Source organism: Sorex araneus, chromosome 3 (assembly GCF_027595985.1).
Source record: "Sorex araneus isolate mSorAra2 chromosome 3, mSorAra2.pri, whole genome shotgun sequence".
Lineage (NCBI taxonomy): Eukaryota > Metazoa > Chordata > Mammalia > Eulipotyphla > Soricidae > Sorex > Sorex araneus.
Genome location: NC_073304.1, coordinates 88,364,205 through 88,382,367, shown reverse-complemented (window position 1 = coordinate 88,382,367; position 18,163 = coordinate 88,364,205). Strand labels below are relative to the sequence as shown.

At 44.5% G+C, this 18,163-nt stretch overlaps 1 protein-coding gene across 1 annotated transcript in view; it reads left to right on the top strand.

The window, feature by feature from the left end:
- The first annotated feature begins 329 nt into the window (after positions 1 to 329).
- TGM5 (transglutaminase 5) overlaps positions 330 to 18,163 on the top strand; it is a 36,547-nt gene continuing 18,713 nt past the window's right edge. Inside the window, exons 1-7 of the mRNA XM_004609785.2 lie at positions 330 to 339; positions 1,933 to 2,019; positions 7,677 to 7,856; positions 8,032 to 8,271; positions 10,596 to 10,714; positions 13,917 to 14,045; positions 14,682 to 14,859. Coding sequence (XP_004609842.2) covers positions 330 to 339; positions 1,933 to 2,019; positions 7,677 to 7,856; positions 8,032 to 8,271; positions 10,596 to 10,714; positions 13,917 to 14,045; positions 14,682 to 14,859 — 943 coding nt within the window. The remainder of the gene's footprint in view (positions 340 to 1,932; positions 2,020 to 7,676; positions 7,857 to 8,031; positions 8,272 to 10,595; positions 10,715 to 13,916; positions 14,046 to 14,681; positions 14,860 to 18,163) is intronic.

Genomic DNA, 18,163 nt, shown 5'->3' with positions numbered 1-18,163 from the left:
GGCTCCCTCTATAGCACAGCCCATGCCAGGGAAAGCCCCATTGCCCAAGAGCTCTCAAAGTCTCACATGGCACCGGGCCCTGACAGTTCATTGGACTCCATGCTTCCTCTCAGTCAAGCAACACTGCCAAGAAAAACCTGAGGGCAGGTGAGAAAACCAGTTGTGATCTGCCCAGTAAGCAGGTGACAGTGTAGCAGCCAGCTGGCCCCGCCTTCAGTGTCTCCTGGAGTCCTGGGGATGGAAAGGAAAGCAGCAGACACTCCAGGACCAGTTTCCTGAAGCTCCGGGCCATCTAATTGTTCTGCTGGGAGCAATCAGAGGCAGACGCCATGGCGCAAGGTAGGCAAGGTCCACGGGGCTCCTAGAGTGCAGGGAAAGGAAGGCAGAAAGACTGTAGGAAGCCTGAGGGAGGGTGGTGAGAGGAAGAGAGGAGCAAATACAGACTTGAGACCGGAAGAGCAGAAACCTCCTTCCAAATCTTAGAATCTGTTGGTAGTCTGAGAACCTTGAGATAAGGGAAAGGCTGACAGGTCAAGAGCCAGCACATTTGCTTCTGTCTCCTTGTGGGTTGGAGACAGGGACAGGATCACAGACGAGGTCCTTCTCTGCCATTAGCTGACCTGCTGACATTGAGTAAGCCACTTCTATACTTTCTAGCCTTCTTGACTAAAAATCAACAGGAGTTGGAGTGGTTATTCTCTAAGTTATTGTCTAGCTCTAAAATTCTCAGATGCTTCCTATCTTCTCTCTTCCTGGACTTCGGTCAGTCCCTCATCTTAGCTAGTCTTCACATCATCTCCCTTCACCTATGTCAATTCTCTGTTCTAGAAAGAAAGGCTATAGAGATGAAATGGTTAGTTGAAATTATTTGGAAGAATGAACTACAAGCTCTATAAACACAATTTTACTTTATCACAACTATATTTACACTAGTTATTTTCATTTATTTTGGAGGGATCATACCCAGAAATACTCAGGGGTTACTGATGTACTCAACCCTGGCGGTGTTGGGCACCACATGGGATGTTAGGGATTAAATCTGGGTGGGCTGCATGCAAGGCAAGAGCCCTACCAGTGTACTACATCTCCTCACCCAATTAGTTTAATATTTTTAAGTTTAAATTACATAAGAAATGTATGTATATCTAATTGTATTAAAACAATAATTACAAATAAAGTTTACAGACCATGGCTGTCACCCCTAACTTCAGCTTCATCCCCAAAAAAACCAGTCAGGAATCTTTTGTCTACACAATATGTACAGACACTCAATGTAATATCCAGGATTCACGTGCATGAATCTTTCTTTGGAATATCCATGATATCATCATATTGTACATAGCTTTCTAATGCTTGATTGCTCTTTCACCCAATAATGTGCCTTGAGTTTCTGTCCATACACTTATTACCTATCCTATGAATCTATCTCAATGTCTTCCACTTTGCACTGTATTTCATAGTATGGTCAAAGGAATTTATTTATTCAATCTCCCACTGGTGGATAACTAGGTTGTTTCCCATTTTCCAGTTGTACAGGAAATGTTGTACATCCTAATCTGTCTCTCATGTGGGATGGTCTCTCAAGGATAAACATTGAGATTAATTAATAGTTGTCCTTTAATTTCCTTCCATCTTCCCTGATTGCTTCACCCTATCCTCTTATCCTGGAGAACACATGCCCAATATTTAATGTAACTTCTCTTTGAATGCCTAGTGCCTGAATTGAAGAACTTTCCCTATGTTACATAGATGGACTTGACCCAGGACTTACCTAGAGGCTGAGATTTAGTCTCAGTGCTTTCTATCAGGCAGATGTTGCCACACCTGTTGAGCAGTTCTGGGTCATGTGCCCAACCTGAATCAGAGCCAATTTTCAATCTCTGTCTAGTCAGTTGGTCTCCACAGGTAGTGAGGGTTTTTTCCCACCCCTAGGGAAAAGTCAAGAACTTTCCCAATTGGCAGTGAGTCGGATGTTTTTGCTAAATATGAGTGAAGACAGCAATGGGCGGCAACTGATGGGTAATTGGACTAGGAGGAGTGACCCTAGGTTTAACCTTAGGCAAGACATTTAATCTGAATGAGCCTTGTGTTTTTCATCTCCAAGTGAGCATTTAACATGATATTTCATCCCCAGACCTTGTGCTGAGGAGTCAATGAGATTCAATGCCAGAATTCTTAGGACAGTGCTTTGCACATAGGAGACAGGGCCCCACTGAGGTATTGATTGGATCTGAAATAAACACAAGGCAATTATGCAAACAATAGAGACCTATTTAACCTAGCAAACACTTTGAGTACCAATATCTTTATGCTTATATTATATGCTTATAAAGTATCGATCTTTATGCTTCTATTACTTTATAAAAAAATCTATCCTATGTTACTAGAGGTGAGTGAAGTCAGTCCAGAGGAAGGGGATAGATACAGAATGATCTCTCATATGTGGGACTTAATAAAGATGCACAGGAAGATAGCAACAAAAGACCAAAGGCAACACAAGAGAATTTGAGTTGCAATAGGGGACTAGAGCACTTGAAAGGGAGGGACATTGAGATCCTTGTGGGAGGCCAGTGGGTACACATTGGTGATGAGTTTGGTGTTGAAATATTCACATGAGATAGTATCATTAACAATACTGTAAATTGGGGCTGGAGCGATAGCATAGCAGGTAGGGCATTTGCATTGCATGCGGCTGACCTGGGTTGGATCCCCAGCATCCCATATGGTCCCCCGAGAACCACCAGGAGTAATTCCTGAGTGTATAAGCCAGGAGTAGCCCCTGTGTATTGCCAGTGGAACCCAAAAGCAAAAAAAAAAAGAACCAAAAAACCCCAAAAATACTGTAAATTATACTACTGCAACCCATTTATTGGAAAAAGAAAATTCAAATAAGAAAATTCGTCCTACTACCAATAATTTTTCCCCACGCCATCCTTGCAGCATCTGGAAAAAAAATTTAATCTACTTTTATTTCTATGGATTTTCGCATTCTGCATCACTGCCATCCCATTGCTCATCGATTTGCTCAAGTGGGCAACAGTAACGTCTTCATTGTGAGACTTGTTACTGTTTTTGGCATATCGAATATGCCATGGGTAGCTTGCCAAACTCTGCCATGTGGGCAAGATACTCTCGGTAGCTTGCCAGGCTCTTCGAGAGGGACAGAGGAATCAAACACGGGTCAGCCAAATGCAAGGCAAATGCCCTACCCACTGGGCTATCGCTCCATCATATTTTATATAAATAGCATTCAATGTGATCATTTGTGCCTGTTTTTCTGAGTTTTTTTGTTTGTTTGGTTGGTTGATTTTTTTGCTTACCATTATGTTTTCAAGTTTCAACTATATTATAGCATATTCAACATTCTTATTTATGACTGACTAAAAATTTCATTTTATGGATGTACACATGTACTCATGTACTCATTCATTAATCAGCTTATGAGCATTTGAGTTGTTTGCAATTTTGAATAATGCTGTTATCAACATTCATAAAAAGATTTTGTGTGAACATGTTTTCAATCTCCTATGTATATACCTGAATCATATGATTCTCTTCATGTTTAACATTTTGAGAAATTTGTCAGACTATTCTTCAGAGTGTTCACACCAATTTATGATCCCATCAGGATGTATAAAGGTTCCATTTCTCCTCATCCTCACCATCTTTTGTTATCATTTTTTTTATTACAGCTGTCCAAAATGGCATAAAGAGACATCTCATTTGCATTTTACTAATGGCTAGTGATGTTGGGCATCTTCTCATGCATTTATTGACCTTTTGAATATTTTCTTTGGAGAAATGTCTGTTCAGATCAGCTACACATTTTAAGATTTGGGTTATCTGTTTTTTTCATTAGTGAGTTGTATAAATTCTTTATTGTCAATATACATTACATTCCTTATCAGACTTTAAAATAATTTCTCCGATTCTACAAGTTGCCTTTTAATATTATTGATGATGTTCTTAAAAAAGACGTTATTAGCTGTGATAAAGTGTAATGTATCTACTTTCTCCACCCATGATTACCTATTATATCTATTAAACCATTGTTTTGTCCAAAATTGCAAAGGTTTACCTTTGTGTATCTTCTGAAAGTTTTAGTTTTAGTTATTCTGTTCAAAGCTGATTGGTTTTGAGTTTATTCTTGTGGATATTGTAAGGTGGGGGTCCAATTGCATTCTTTTGCACATAATTATCTTGTTATCTCAGTATCACTTACAGAAAAGCTTTTCCCCCCAGTGAATCGTCCTACCACCCTTCTCAAAAAAAAAAAAAAACAACAAAATAACAGAACATAAGTTTTCTTCCAGAATCTCAATTATAATCTATTTATTTGTATGTCTATCTTATGCCAGTACCATATTGCCTCTATTACTACATTTTTTCAAAGGCACAGTGATGTACAAAGGTGTTCATAATAGAGTTTCAGGCATACAACGCTCTAACACCAATCCCATCACCAGTGGAACCATCCATCCAACACTATCCCCAGTTTCCATCCAACACTACCCCCAGGTTCCCTCCTAATCCCAGCCTGCCTCCTTGAAGGCACACTTTTTAGTTTGGTTATTGTAGTTTGAGTGTCCTGCTTACAGTGTGTTGACTCTGTGGTTTAGATACATGTACCTAACTTCTAAACCTCTGATTACTATGGTTTTTGTAGAAAATTTTGAAATAGGAAATGGGGGCTCTCATGCTGTTTTTCCTTTTCTAAATTATCTTGGCTTGGTGGTTAGCTTGTTGTTGGCTTTTTGTTGTTGTTGTTTTATAGGATTTTTTTTTTTGTCACACCAGGTGATGGTCAGGGGTTACCTAGGGTCTGTGCCCAGAAATTACACCAGGTGAGCTCGAGGGATCATTATGGGATGCCAGGGATCCCATATGGCAAACCCAAGTTGGGTTCATGCAAACCTACCCACTGTACTATCACTTAGGCTTCTTATTATTGTTTTTATTTGACTGCTAATATCTGCTTGCTGACTTATACTAAACAGTGGTTAAGATTTTTGATAGAAATTGAATTGATTCTCAAAAAGAATAAAAATCAAGGGATTGGAGTGATATTACAGGGGGTAAGGCATTTGCCTCGCACGCAGCCAACCCGGGTTCAATTCCCAACATCCCATACGGTCCCTCAAGCACCACCAGGAGTAACTCCTGAGTGCAGAGCCCCGAGTAACCCTGAGCATTGCCGGGTGTGACACTCCCCCAAAAAAGCAAAAAGAATAAAAAGCGAACCAACAATGATTAAAATAAAAATTGTGTTGATTCTTTTGGTCAGTTTGTCATCTGAATGATATTAAGGCTTCTATTTCATGAACTTGAGTGTATTTCCATTATTTAGGTCTTTTTACATTTCTTTCATTGATCTTTTGTGAGGTAGATTTTGTGGTGCAACTTAGCATTTTTTTGGTTAAATTTTAGTTTTTTGCTAATTGCAAATTTTTTTTTACATATTTCATTCTTATGTTACTGGAAATAGATTATTTCCTTAATTTTATTTAAAGTTTTTTCTAAATATATATTGAGATACAATTAGTTTTAATATTTGCATTATATCTACATTTTTCTGAATTTATTCGTTTATGCATGATTTGATAAGATTTTCTATATTCAAGACCACATCATATATAAAGATAATTTTACATCTTTTTTCTAATGCATACTGGCTAAAACCTCCAGTGCAATGTTGAAGAGTTGGTCCTCTATTTACTATTTAACTAAAGCATGATATTTACTTTACAAAAGATTGTCTCTTTTTCATAGTTATCCTTTTTTAGGTTGAGGAAATTTCTTTAATTTCTTCTTCTTTTTTTTTTAGACCCCCCGCGCCCCAAATTTTATTTTACTGAAGCACCGTGATTACAAAGTTCTTCATAGTTGGGTTTTTTTTTTTTTTTGGTTTTTGGGTCACACCTGGCGATACACAGGGGTTACTCCTGGCTCTGCACTCAGGAATTACTCCTGGCGGTGCTCAGGGGACCATATGGGATGCTGGGATTTGAACCCGGGTTGGCCGCGTGCAAGGCAAACGCCCTACCTGCTATGCTATCACTCCAGCCCCCATAGTTGGGTTTTTGATGTACAAAGTTCCATCACTAATCCTGCCACCAGTGTTAGCTTCTGAGGAAATTTCTTTCTGTCTTTGGAGATAGATTATTTGTTGAGTATTTTTTTTCAGGTAAAAAAAAGGTTTATATTTCTTAAAGCAAGGATATAATTGAGATTAAACCAGCCAGGTCTCTTTTATTAATTTATGTCTAGTGCTATAAGACAGATACATTAAAAAGCAAATACAGGGTCAAAAAGATAATATAGGGGTTAAGGTCAACCTGCATGGAGTTGACCCCATGGCCCCAGTTTGATCCCTGGCACCAGGTTTGATCCCTGGCACGAGCACTGTAAGTAGGATCTTAATTTTAAAAATGTTGATACAGGGGCTGGAGTGATAGCACAGTGGGTAGGGCGTTTGCCTTGCATGCAGCCGACCCGGGTTTGATTCCCAGTATCCCATATGGTCCCCCGAGCACCGCCAGGAGTAATTCCTGAGTGTAGAGCCAGGAGTAACCCCTGTCCATCGCTGGGTGTGACCCAAAAAGCAAAAAAAAACAATTTTTTAAAATAAAAATGTTGATACAAATGACAAATAAGCATGATTTGATAGGTTACTACCTATCAAATGTACAGGAAAAGGCAAATTTTCCCTATGAATTATGCAGAAGGTCCTGTAGATCAATGGAAAATGGGAAGAAACTTAGATAAATAAGAGCAGGTCCCGTGAGGGAAGTAAATCTTGAAAAGGTCTTGAAGGACAGATGGAATTGGTGAATGAAGGGGCATTCTATGTTGGGATTATAGCAGGAACAAACAATATGTCGTGCAGGCAGAACTACCATTTTCTTGGGACAGACTTCCTAGAAAGAGCATCCAGCAGAGCATACTGGGAGTAGAGAGAGAAGTGAGAGTGTAAGTAAAGAAGTGAGAGAGAAGTGAAAGGTAGGGAGGCCATGAGTGCCAGATTAAGGGTTGTTTCTTTTACATGGTGGTTCTAGACATCTTAGAACTTTGACAACAAAAGACTGGCACAATCAAATTCTTGCAGAAATGAAATCTGGTGCTGTGTTGAGACACGGGTGGTGGAGAAAGGTAGAAAGCAAAGAACTGATAATGAGAGGTGAGTGAGGTGAGGAGGTTAGAACCAGAGGAATATGAAATGAATATAAATACTCCTGTCCCTTGACAGGAGTAGAGGAATCTGAACATAACTGAATGGATCTAGACCAAGAATGAAAAAGCTAAGCTGACTGTTAATTCAAGGTTGTGAGCCCAGGTCAAGGCAGACCATAAGCAAATACACTGAGTGAAGCCCCTCCTGGCTAGGCACACGGGAAGAACAGTGGAGTCGGTCTGTGCTTTCACAGAAGCTCCAGAAGACCAGGAATGGCCCTAATTCTGGGTGCGCACAGCAACTCAGCAACTGGGGTGTTGGGGACAGGTGTTAGTGGTGCTCGGTGAGTCAGAATGAATGGCTGAATGAAGAGGAGCTGGGATCTTGATCCCAGAAGAGAGGTTAGAGTTCTTTCTCGAGATTGCACAGCTAGTGAGCAGTGGACAGGTTGCAACTAGGCCGCACAACCCCGTTCGTTCATCTTTCCCTGGCTACTCCACTGCAGGGCTGGAGGTGGCCCTGACAGACCTCCAGAGCTCCCGGAACAATCTGCGTCACCACACGGAAGAGATCAGCTCTGAACGCCTCCTTGTTCGCCGGGGCCAGGCCTTTAATATCACTCTGTACTTCAGGACCCGGGGCTTCCAGCCTGGTCTGGACAACATCATCTTTGTGGTTGAGACAGGTGAGGAGTTGGTTTGTTCCCAGGGGCTGTGTGTGTATGTGTGTGTGTGTGTGTGTGTGTGTGTGTGTGTGTGTGTGTGTGTGTGTGTGTGTGTGTGTGTGTGTGTGTGTGTGTGTGTGGTGTCTGGGGGTTCTAAAGGGCCTAAGAGATAGCCTCAGCTCTGCTTCCCTCCCAGGACCACTGCCAGAACTGACCAAGGGGACTCAGGCCGTGTTTAGCCTGACAGGTCGTCAGGGCCCATGGATCGCCTCGATAGAGAATAACAGTGCCACTTCCTTGGAAGTGAGCATGTGCGCACCTCCCATGGCGGCCGTGGGCCGGTACCGTTTGAAGGTCCGCATAGATACCTTCCAAGGCCCGGCCGTGGCCTACCAGCTTGGGGAGTTCATCCTGCTCTTCAATCCCTGGTGCTCAGGTAAGGCAGGGTGCTGATGCAGGGGTTCCTCATCCACCCCTCTGGTTATTGCCACACAGAGCTAGGCTCAAGATTTCCAAACCTCAGCTTACGAACCTCTCCAGTCTACTGCATGCAGCATCCTCCCCAGGCACCAATGAGGGCAAGGAGCCTTTGCTATTTATGTGGTAATCTCTCAGTCCTTTTAGAACCCCCAGACTCACACACACACACACACACACACACACACACACACACACACACACACACACACCTTGAGCCAATCAAGTCCTCACATAAATAGCCACGTCATCTGTACTTAAAAAGAGAACTATTACAATTAAGTTTGACCACTGTTAACATTTCTTTTCATCATACATATTTATGTTGAAGTTTTCCATTATAAGGGTAATAAATTCACGATATTAACTATTTGTAGAATGACCCAAAGTGTGAATAAAACCATGTCCTGATTCCCAAATTCTGTCTCTGGAGGAAATCCTGTTAACATCTTCCTGTAGACTCATAACAATGTTCAACTTAGCAAACATATATTTACACATACATGCATGCATGTGATTATACAATACTTAGTGTAGAGGGTAGTTCTGTGATACATAATATGCTCTAACTTGCTCTTTTTCACTTAACAGTTCAACTTTGAGTAGATTTTTCTATCAGTCCATTATTTTAACAACTGCAATTACTCACTGTCTGGATATATAAAATGAAACCAGCTCTCTATTTACGGGCCTTTGGTTGTTTTAGTTTCTGTCTTACACAAATACAGCTATAGCCATTATCCCACCTGCCCACAGGCCCTGTCCTGTCTGATGGTGCTGCAGCGGGGGCGGGGCTGGGCGGGGGCCTGGACATAGCCACATCCCTAGGCAGGGGGAGAGGAGGGTGGAAGGAACAGGAAGGGCTGAGAGAGAGAAAAGGGACTGGAAGTTGGGACTGATGGCGTACTTGGATTTAGAGGATGTCCCCTCTTTCTTTCCTTCAGACTCCTACACTGACCTTAGGTCCAGGGCCTCTGCTGGCCTACTCCTGAATCCAGTAACCAGAAGCCCCAATAGTTCCCTCCATCTGTAATTCCTGCCACCCCCATTGCCCAGTCACCGAGACTCCTCACTCTATTGAAGGGGCCCCACTGGCCAAGGAGAATAGTTATCTATCCTTTCTCTCTCTGAGTCACAGACATACACACACACACACACACACACACACACACACACACACACACACGACAGTGGAATTCAGATTTGTACTGAACCTGTGAGCTGTAGGGAGGCATATCTATTATCTATGGAACTATTTTCTTTTGAGACTTGTGCCTTCTACCTGGCCCTTGGGTGCCAGAGAGATCCAATACTGGAGTTAGCAGAGGAAGAGACTGAAGCCAACATTCCCAGCTGTCCCAGCACCATGTCCAGGATACTGGCTGGGGGCTCTGTCTCGTAGCCAGGCCACTGAGGGCCCTGCTGTGAGGATGCTGCCTGTGGCTCTTAGCCCTGAAATAGTCTGTACCAGTCAGTCTCCAGTGCCAAATACAGACTATTTCTGGCACAGAAATTCTATGATAGACATGCCTATTCCTTAGTACAGGGTATATAGATTATTGCTTGCTTTCCTGATTTATACCAAAGCAATTAGATGTACTGTACTATATAGTATCTAAGTCTTTATGCAGTTTCCATCGAATAAGTTTCTATAAAAGGAATAGTGACGGCTGGAGCGATAGCACAGCGGGTAGAGCATTTGCCTTCCATGCAGCTGACCCGGGTTCGATTCCCAGCATCTCATATGGTCCCCTCAGCACAGCCAGGAGTAATTCCTGAGTGCAGAGCCATGAGTAGCCCCTGTACATTGCCAGGTGTGACCCCCCCTCAAAAAAAAAAAGAATAGTGAGGGCAGGCCAATCCCTCAGAGCATTCTTTTCCAGGCTTAGCTGAGAAATAGTGGGAGCCAGAGATCACCTGGGCTTTGAGATCAAATTCCACTCATGCATCATGTGTCATGTGGGCAAGTTATTCATTCTAAGACATTATTATCCACCTTATAATGGCATTAGAATGTAAATAGATTTTTGCAAACAACAACAAAATGCCCTCAAAGACCCAATCTATGATTCTGCCTTGTTCATATGTAACCTATTGTTGGTTTTGTCGGGGTGTAGGGCTATGTAGAGAGCAGACCTCTCCAGGACCCTTTGGTGTCCCCTTGGCACCATGCAGTACCTATGCAGAGCTCTTCCTCTGTGCCACAGTGCTTTCTGGAGCTGAGAATGAAGAAGAAAAGGCAAGGAACTCTTGTGTTTCATGTTCTTCCTCTTTGATTCATAGGGGACACTGTCTACCTAGACAGCGAGCCCCAGAGGCAGGAGTATGTGGTGAATGACTATGGCTTCATCTACCAAGGGAATAAGAACTGGATTCAGCCTTGCCCTTGGAACTATGGACAGGTGAGTCTCTTTCCATTCTCAGCCCATCCAGATTCTGGGCTCGTGGGGTGAGGAGGAGAGCAGGAGCAATGTGTTTGAAAAGCCTTGTACAAGTTTCACCAGGAATGCTCAGAGCTGTGAGGTGCCACCCCGAGGAGCTAGAGAAAGGGAAGGTAGCAAAATGGTCTCTGCTCGTCACACTGGATTTGGGCAATAGGTTTTAAAGGAAAAGGAGCAGCTAAAGGCTCCCACATCCCTCCAGGAGGGTGAGGATGAAGAGACATAGTGGCAATGAAGATGAAGGAGCAGGGATTTGTTAACTTGTTTCTTGGGGGAGAGGGGCTAGTTGCTACTTCCTCACTTCATTCTCACAGCACCCTGGGATACCCCATGGCTATCCCTGTCACACTGAGGACATCTGTCCCTTGAGCTTGTTAGCCTGAGCAGCATTCCATTCTCCTTATCATTCTTACCTCTGTATAAATCTGTTTTGGTTGTACACACACACACATATGTGTGTGTGTGTGTATATATATATATATACATATATATGTACATATATATTTCATTATAAAAGTAACACATGGTTGTTTTTAAAACCTTGCAAGATTTGTGTGTGTGTGTGTGTGTGTGTGTGTGTGTGTGTGTGTGAGGCTGAACAATAGTGCAGTGGGTAGGGCAGTTCCCTTGCATGTGGCCGACCCAGATTGATTCCTAGCATCCCATATGGTCCCCAGAACATGGCCAGGAGTAACCCCTGAACATTGCTGGGTGAGATGAAAAAAGGAAACAAAACAAAACAAAAACAAAAACAAACAAACAAAATCTTGCAAGGATGTAACCAGACAGTACAGGGGCTAGGACACTTGTCTTGCATGTTGCATGCAGCCAACCCAGGTTTAATCCCTGGCCCCACATAGAATCTCCTGAGTTCAAAAACCAGACTCGAAATGACACCAAACATAAAATGAAAAAGATTTTATAAGGAACTCTATGAAAATTAGGTACCTAGAACAAAGAGATCACCTGTACCCTGACATCATCATGGACTATTGTGCCTCTGTATTATTGCCTACACATCTTCTAAGATGCACAATTTCAGCTGTAGAGTTAACGCCCTATGGAACTAAAGTTGTGGCTTAAGTGGGTGAGCACATAGCCTGCATGTGTGAGGTTGGCACCATCTGTTCCCCGACCCCATCTCGCCCAAGGCCTCCAAGTCCTGCCAGGTCTGACCATACCAGTGTTTAAAGAACATCAGATTAACATCACTCTTGCCTGCCTTCCACTTGAAGCTCAGCCTGAATCAGCTGTTCTGGGATGCTCAACGCCATGCCAGGCAAAGAGAGGTCTCTGGGTTGAGCTCCAGCACCAGGCACACTGCCGGGAGACAGTCAGCACTGGTTGCTCAGAAGCAGTGTGGTTAGGAGATCCTGGGGTGTTTAAGAAACTTAGTATCAGTTTGATCTGGGTCCCTCCTCCCTATTTGTCAAATAAAACTCTAACACACTTGGTCTAGGCCCTCAGGGGTGGCTACCATCAAAATTACACATGGCAACCTGAACTGGTGCCAGCCAGCTTCATCCCTTCTCTTTATCTTTTACTCACTTAGTGTATATTGAATGTTTGCTCAGTGTCGGGCAGGAAAGTAAGTGACAGAGATATGAAAATGAGCAATACATCATCTCTGAGCCCACGGTGTAATGGGAACTCAGGTGTCCAACTTGGTTGCTTTTCTGGCCAGCAGGGTTTATGAAACAAAGGAGAGAAGGGCACAAGATGTGGAAACCCGGAGGAAAAGGAGGTGCTGAGATAGCCTAGTGAAAGAGGGTGGGAAGATATTCCAGGCAAAGGAAAGTGTGAGCGGAGACACAAAGGTAGAAATGTTTGGGTTCCTACAAGGGCTAAGAATTGCTGGAGCAAAATGGTAATGGGGACATTGGGTACTGAGGGTTCAAGTTGTTTGGGGACAGAGGACTGAGGGACGGTGTTATATGCTTTGTTGAGGGGAGGGGAGAGCTTTGCTTCTGAAGGGTCTAAAGTAAAGTAAACTGATCAAACTGGATCAGAGAAACCTCTTGATCCTTTTCAGGGCCACATTACCTGGAAAGGACCATTCCCTTTTGTTCAACAAAGATGTATGAGTCCCCACTGTGTGCCAGGTCAATTCCCTCTCATTCAACAAAGATGTGTGAGTCCCCACTGTGTGCCAGGTCAATTCCCTCTCATTCAACAAAGATGTGTGAGTCCCCACTGTGTGCCAGGTTAATTCCCTCTCATTCAACAAATATGTGTGAATCCCCACTGTGTGCCAGGTCAATTCCCTCTCATTCAACAAAGATGTGTGAGTCCCCACTGTGCCAGGTCAGGAGTGTGGAGCAGTGAAAAAGCTAGAGCGGCCAGAGCAAACTATCAGGCAGGAACCAGACCTGTGCTCCATCATCCAGTCTGATGAGTAGAGAGACACAGCCAGGGCCAACCAGGCTCGCGTTCAGGGAAGTCTTCAGAAGAAGCAGCCTTTATGCCATGCCTGAAAGAAGGAGCCAGCCTGCCTTGGGTGGGAAGTTTCCATAACTCACAGGCCATTAGTCAGCCCAAAGCATCACTGAGTCACGGACACCACGGCAAGTTGGCACCACCAGCTCATCAGTACCTGCCGGTGAGGAGCTCGGTGAGCAGGTGAGAGTGGAAAATGAGGCAACATGTTTTTAGCAAGAATACCCTGAGGATTCCAGGAGTGTGGGGTTTGAGGGGAGAGGAGGAAAAAATATTTTTGTAATCAAATTCCTTTGAAAAACAAAAGATAGCTGGTAATCACAATAATCTATTTTACTTATTTATTCTGGTTTGGGGGTCACACCCAGCAGTGTTTGGAGAGAACTCCTGGAACAGTACTCAGGGGTTGCTCCAAGCAGTGCAAGGGGACCACGAGGGACTGGACATCCAACCCAAGCCCTGCTCATGCAAAGCATGCACCCCAGCCCTTTGAGTGATATTCCTGGCCAGCAAACACTCTGAAATGCAGAAAAAGGCATTTGATTGGATGGACACAGAAACTGGGGTGAGGGTTTACTCCAAGGCTAGCGGATCCTGCATCTTCCCCTGGCTTTGCTTACCCTCCAGTGGCTTGGCAGAGACTCACACGTGCCACCTGAGAGCCGGGCAGGATGGTTGGGTGAGGTGCCAAGCACAGCACCTCGCTTCTCTGCCTCCCCCCTTGCAGTTTGAAGAGAATATTGTAGACATCTGCCTGGAGCTGCTAGACAAGAGCCTGAACTTCCAGCTGGACCCGGCCATCGACTGTGCCCTGAGGGGCAGCCCCGTGTACATCAGCAGAGTGGTGTGTGCCATGGTGAGGTCCGGGCTGCCTCTGTCCACTTGGGCTGACCCCAGGAGGGAGGAAGCCATGCAGGGGAAACTTGGCCCACTCACTGTTGCCCCTGAAATGGGGGGAATGAATAATTAGGGGTCAGGGGCTCTGGCAGAGCAATTTCAAATGACTCTGATGCCAGAATATGGGAAGCAGATGGGGTTTTTCCCCTCCTTTTTATTGAATCACCATTAGAAGGCTTGTTTGTTTTCTGATTTTTTTAATTGATCCCTAAAATAGCTGAGTGCAAGCCATTCTCTCTGCTAATTGCAAAGTCCGGGGAAAGGCTAAATGTAGCTCTGTTCGTGCACATGGTCTTGTTGCTTCCAAATTCCCTTTGCTTGGAAATATTTTTAGAAGTCCTCGGAGCCAAGTCCTCGCTTCACAAAGGATGGGAGGTGGAGACAGTGGGAGGGTGGTGAGATGATTGGAAACAGGATGATCCACTAATTCCTAGGGGAGCACGGGTCAGAAGAACTGGCCACAGGGATCTGGAAGGTCCCCAGTGAAATGAGATCAGCCTCCATGCCTCCGGGCCATGGGCTTTGCAAGGCAGCACACACGTCAGTTTGTTGAGGAAAGAGCTGCTTCTCATGTTTTTATATGGCTTCTCCTCAGATCAACAGCAATGATGACAATGGAGTGCTCAACGGAAACTGGAGTGAGAATTACTCAGATGGCATGAACCCTGCAGAGTGGACGGGCAGTGTGGCCATCCTGAAGCAGTGGCACGCCACAGGATGCCAGCCAGTGAGATATGGGCAGTGCTGGGTCTTTGCCGCTGTCATGTGCACAGGTAGGATGTGTGAGAGCCTCATAAAAACACCAGAAGGTGGAAGGGCTGGTGTCATCATCCTCTGAGCCTGCTTTATCCCATCTCGCACAGTCCCCACCACTTCCTTTGGCAGGAAGCTGTTTCCAGCAAAAAGGTCTTAGCACTGACCTCGAGCTGATTCAGAGGATAGTTCTCACTTGGAAATGACATGCTTCCCAGGACCCTGTGTTCTTCCCTTTTTCCAAGCTTGCAGAGCTTAATAGATTATTCCTAAGGGCAGGGCTAGAAATTGTCCAGTTCCAAATTAGGAAGGGCCGAGTAATCAGAAAACTTGACAAATTGCGTAATACTACAGGCAAGAGACTTAACAAAAATGTGAACATGATGGAGATGTGCATTTGAGCAGAGGTCTTGGCCAGAGGAAGACGAGCTGTCAAAGTTAAAAAGATCTTGAGTTAGGAGTTTCACAAGTTCAGTGAGCCTGAAGCCTGACCAAGGGACAGACATAGTGGGGGAAGAGGAAATTAAAAAAAAATTATTAGTGAATCACTGTGGGGTACAGTTACAAACTTATGAACTTTCATGTTTGCATTTCAGTCATACAGGGAAGAGGAAATTTTTTTAGATAGGGAGTGAAGGCTGCATTCATAAAGGCTGAAAACTATATGTGAGCGAGGAGGATAAAAGGGGCAAATGGAAGTTGGTTTGCGTGTGGGGAGAGGAACAGGAGGAAGGTGACAGTGGGAGGGAGTGGATCCCTGGAAGTGAGTCACACCCTGGAGGTAGCAGGAGGCTCCTTCTGCCTCACCCAGGGACAAACTCTTTCTCCTGGCCCTCACCTCCACCCTTTCCCCAGTGTGTGGGCCAGCTCTAAGACTCTAAGACTCTTGGCATGCAGATCTATGTTTCTGACTTGGATCACAATCAGGAAGCGACTATTCTTGTTTGCTGGGGAAAGAGGTCAAGTGCGGTTCTCCTTGTAGGATAGTGCCCTAGTCTAATCTGGAGGGCCGAATGTGCCTACAACTTGGTGTTTGTTGAGGGCTCAGGCATTTTGTGTAGGAAATCCTAATGCATGGCTTTGTGTGTGTGTGTGTGTTGTGTGTGTGTGTGTGTGTGTGTGTGTGAACATGGTGGAGATGTGCTTCATGGTCACATGGAGATGTGACCCTGGCTTCAGATTCTTGGTATTGAGGTCAAGTTTGTCCAGGGGCTCAGGGAGGTTTCCAAGAACCTCCATCCCCCTCCTTAATGGATCAGGAGGAAATCCTGGCTTCTTCTCTTCCTGTCCTCTGCAGCAGCAAACAACTTCTTGAGTTGGACGCCTTGATTATCCAGGGAGAAGAAATTAGAAATTCAGTAGCTTTGATACTCAGAGTCACAGAGATTTGAATGAACTGGGAAGTCTGGGTCATCCAGGAAGCAGGTACAAGAGTGACAGGCAGTGCCAAGATAGATCTTGTACATGATAGAGGAGGAAACTTCCTTTATGTGGAAAAGCCTAGAAACTACTCGGCCAGAGGGAGAGGGTCAGGAGTATGGGTGTGGTTGTCTGGAACTGGGTGATGACAGAGGTGGAGCCAGTGAATGGAGATTAAGCAACTCCAACAGAACAATTAAAATGTTTATGAGAATCTTGGCCCTTTAGTGACCTAAGAAAAGAAAGACAAAGTGGGTCAAATGTGGTCCAGTCCACTGCAGCTCCATCAGCACTGGCTGTCCCACAAAGGCACTGTGATGTATAAGTCTGTCAGTCTGAGAGACTTGTTTGTTTATCTATCAATATTTTCTGAATCTTTACTCTATGCTAGGACCTGTGCTCCTAGCATTCCTGGATATAAAGATAGATGCACCCCAGCCACTGTTTCACTCAATACAGCTGCCAGAGCAATCATCATCATCATCATCATCATTTAGCATCATCAGCATCATTTAGGGGGTTTCATAGGGATGAGAATTGTGCTATCATCTAGATAGGTAAGAGCAAGAGTGACACACATGATTCAAGAGCCTACTCAGAGCCAACTACCGCACTGCCATTAACTTATTGACTGGGTAACCTTGGCAAACCACTGACTTTGTGTCTTACTTTCCTATTGGTACCAAACTCATGGGGTTATCGAAACACTTGGCAGGTTTTTTTTCACAGGGAATGCTAAGCATAGTGTGGGACTCTCTTTGGTGTCCTGATTGCCTTGTTTGGGCTCATTGATCATATGACCTGATGAGGCAAGTTCTGCCACTGGCTTTGTTTTGCGGGTGAGAAAATGGTGTGGCACAGCCAGTCCCACATCCAGATCTGGTTGCACTGCAGGTCCTGCTCTGACCATGAGTCCACGTTGCTTCCTGCACAAGGCTAGCAGCTGCCATCATTTTGCAGCCCCCGACCCCAAACACACACTAGACACTTGTTCTTTCTGATCTTCAAAACCTCCTGAAAAGTAGCCATTTGTATCATCATTGTATAGTGATACTGAACAAGAAACAAGAAACTGAGGCTTAAAGCCATCAAGGGAGTTTCACCTGAGTCAGAAGTGCGTTTCCCCTCTGCACTGCTTCCCAGGGCTGCTTTTTAAAGTATCAACATGGGCTGGAGAGATAGTAGAGTGGGTAAAGGCACATGCCTTGCATGCAACTGACCCCGGTTAGACCCCCACCACTGCAGATGGTCCCCCAACCTTTGACAGGAGTGCTCCCTGAGCACAGACCCCAGAGAAAGCCCTGAGCACAGCTGAGGAAGCCCAAGCCACTCCTCAAAAGTGAGCATGCTGAATTCAACTTCCTAAAGAAAAATCACACAAAGGAGACTGTACACATCAAAAATATGCACATATGGTGGGGATGGACTGTTCCCAGACAGTCATTTAGTTGGCTGTGATTCGGGGAATTTCAGAAAAATCTGTGGCCTGCAAAGGTCTTAGCAATGAGGCTCCTCCTATGATAAGGTTTAGCCCTGCAGGCCTCAGATGAGGTCTGTAAAGTCACCTGGTTGCCTTGTGCCAGAAGTCATGGGGGAACAGAGGGACAAGAATGTTCTGCAGGCTAAAAATTCTTTTCGAAGCCAGGCATAAGAAAGTTCCGTATTGCCCGATTCCATAGGGAGGAAATGCCTAGAGTGGGCGCAGGAGTGTGATGACTGCGCAGGGCTGAGACATGGTGCAGTGGCAAGAGCACCTCCCTTCATGGGCTCAGTAATGAAAACGTCTAGGATTATGGGGAATTGTTGCACAAGCAACAACTGTGGATTAACCACAAGCCGCAGAATAATGCACTTTAAAGGAGTGACTTTATGGCATTTGAATTATATCTCAATAAAGCTGTTGTC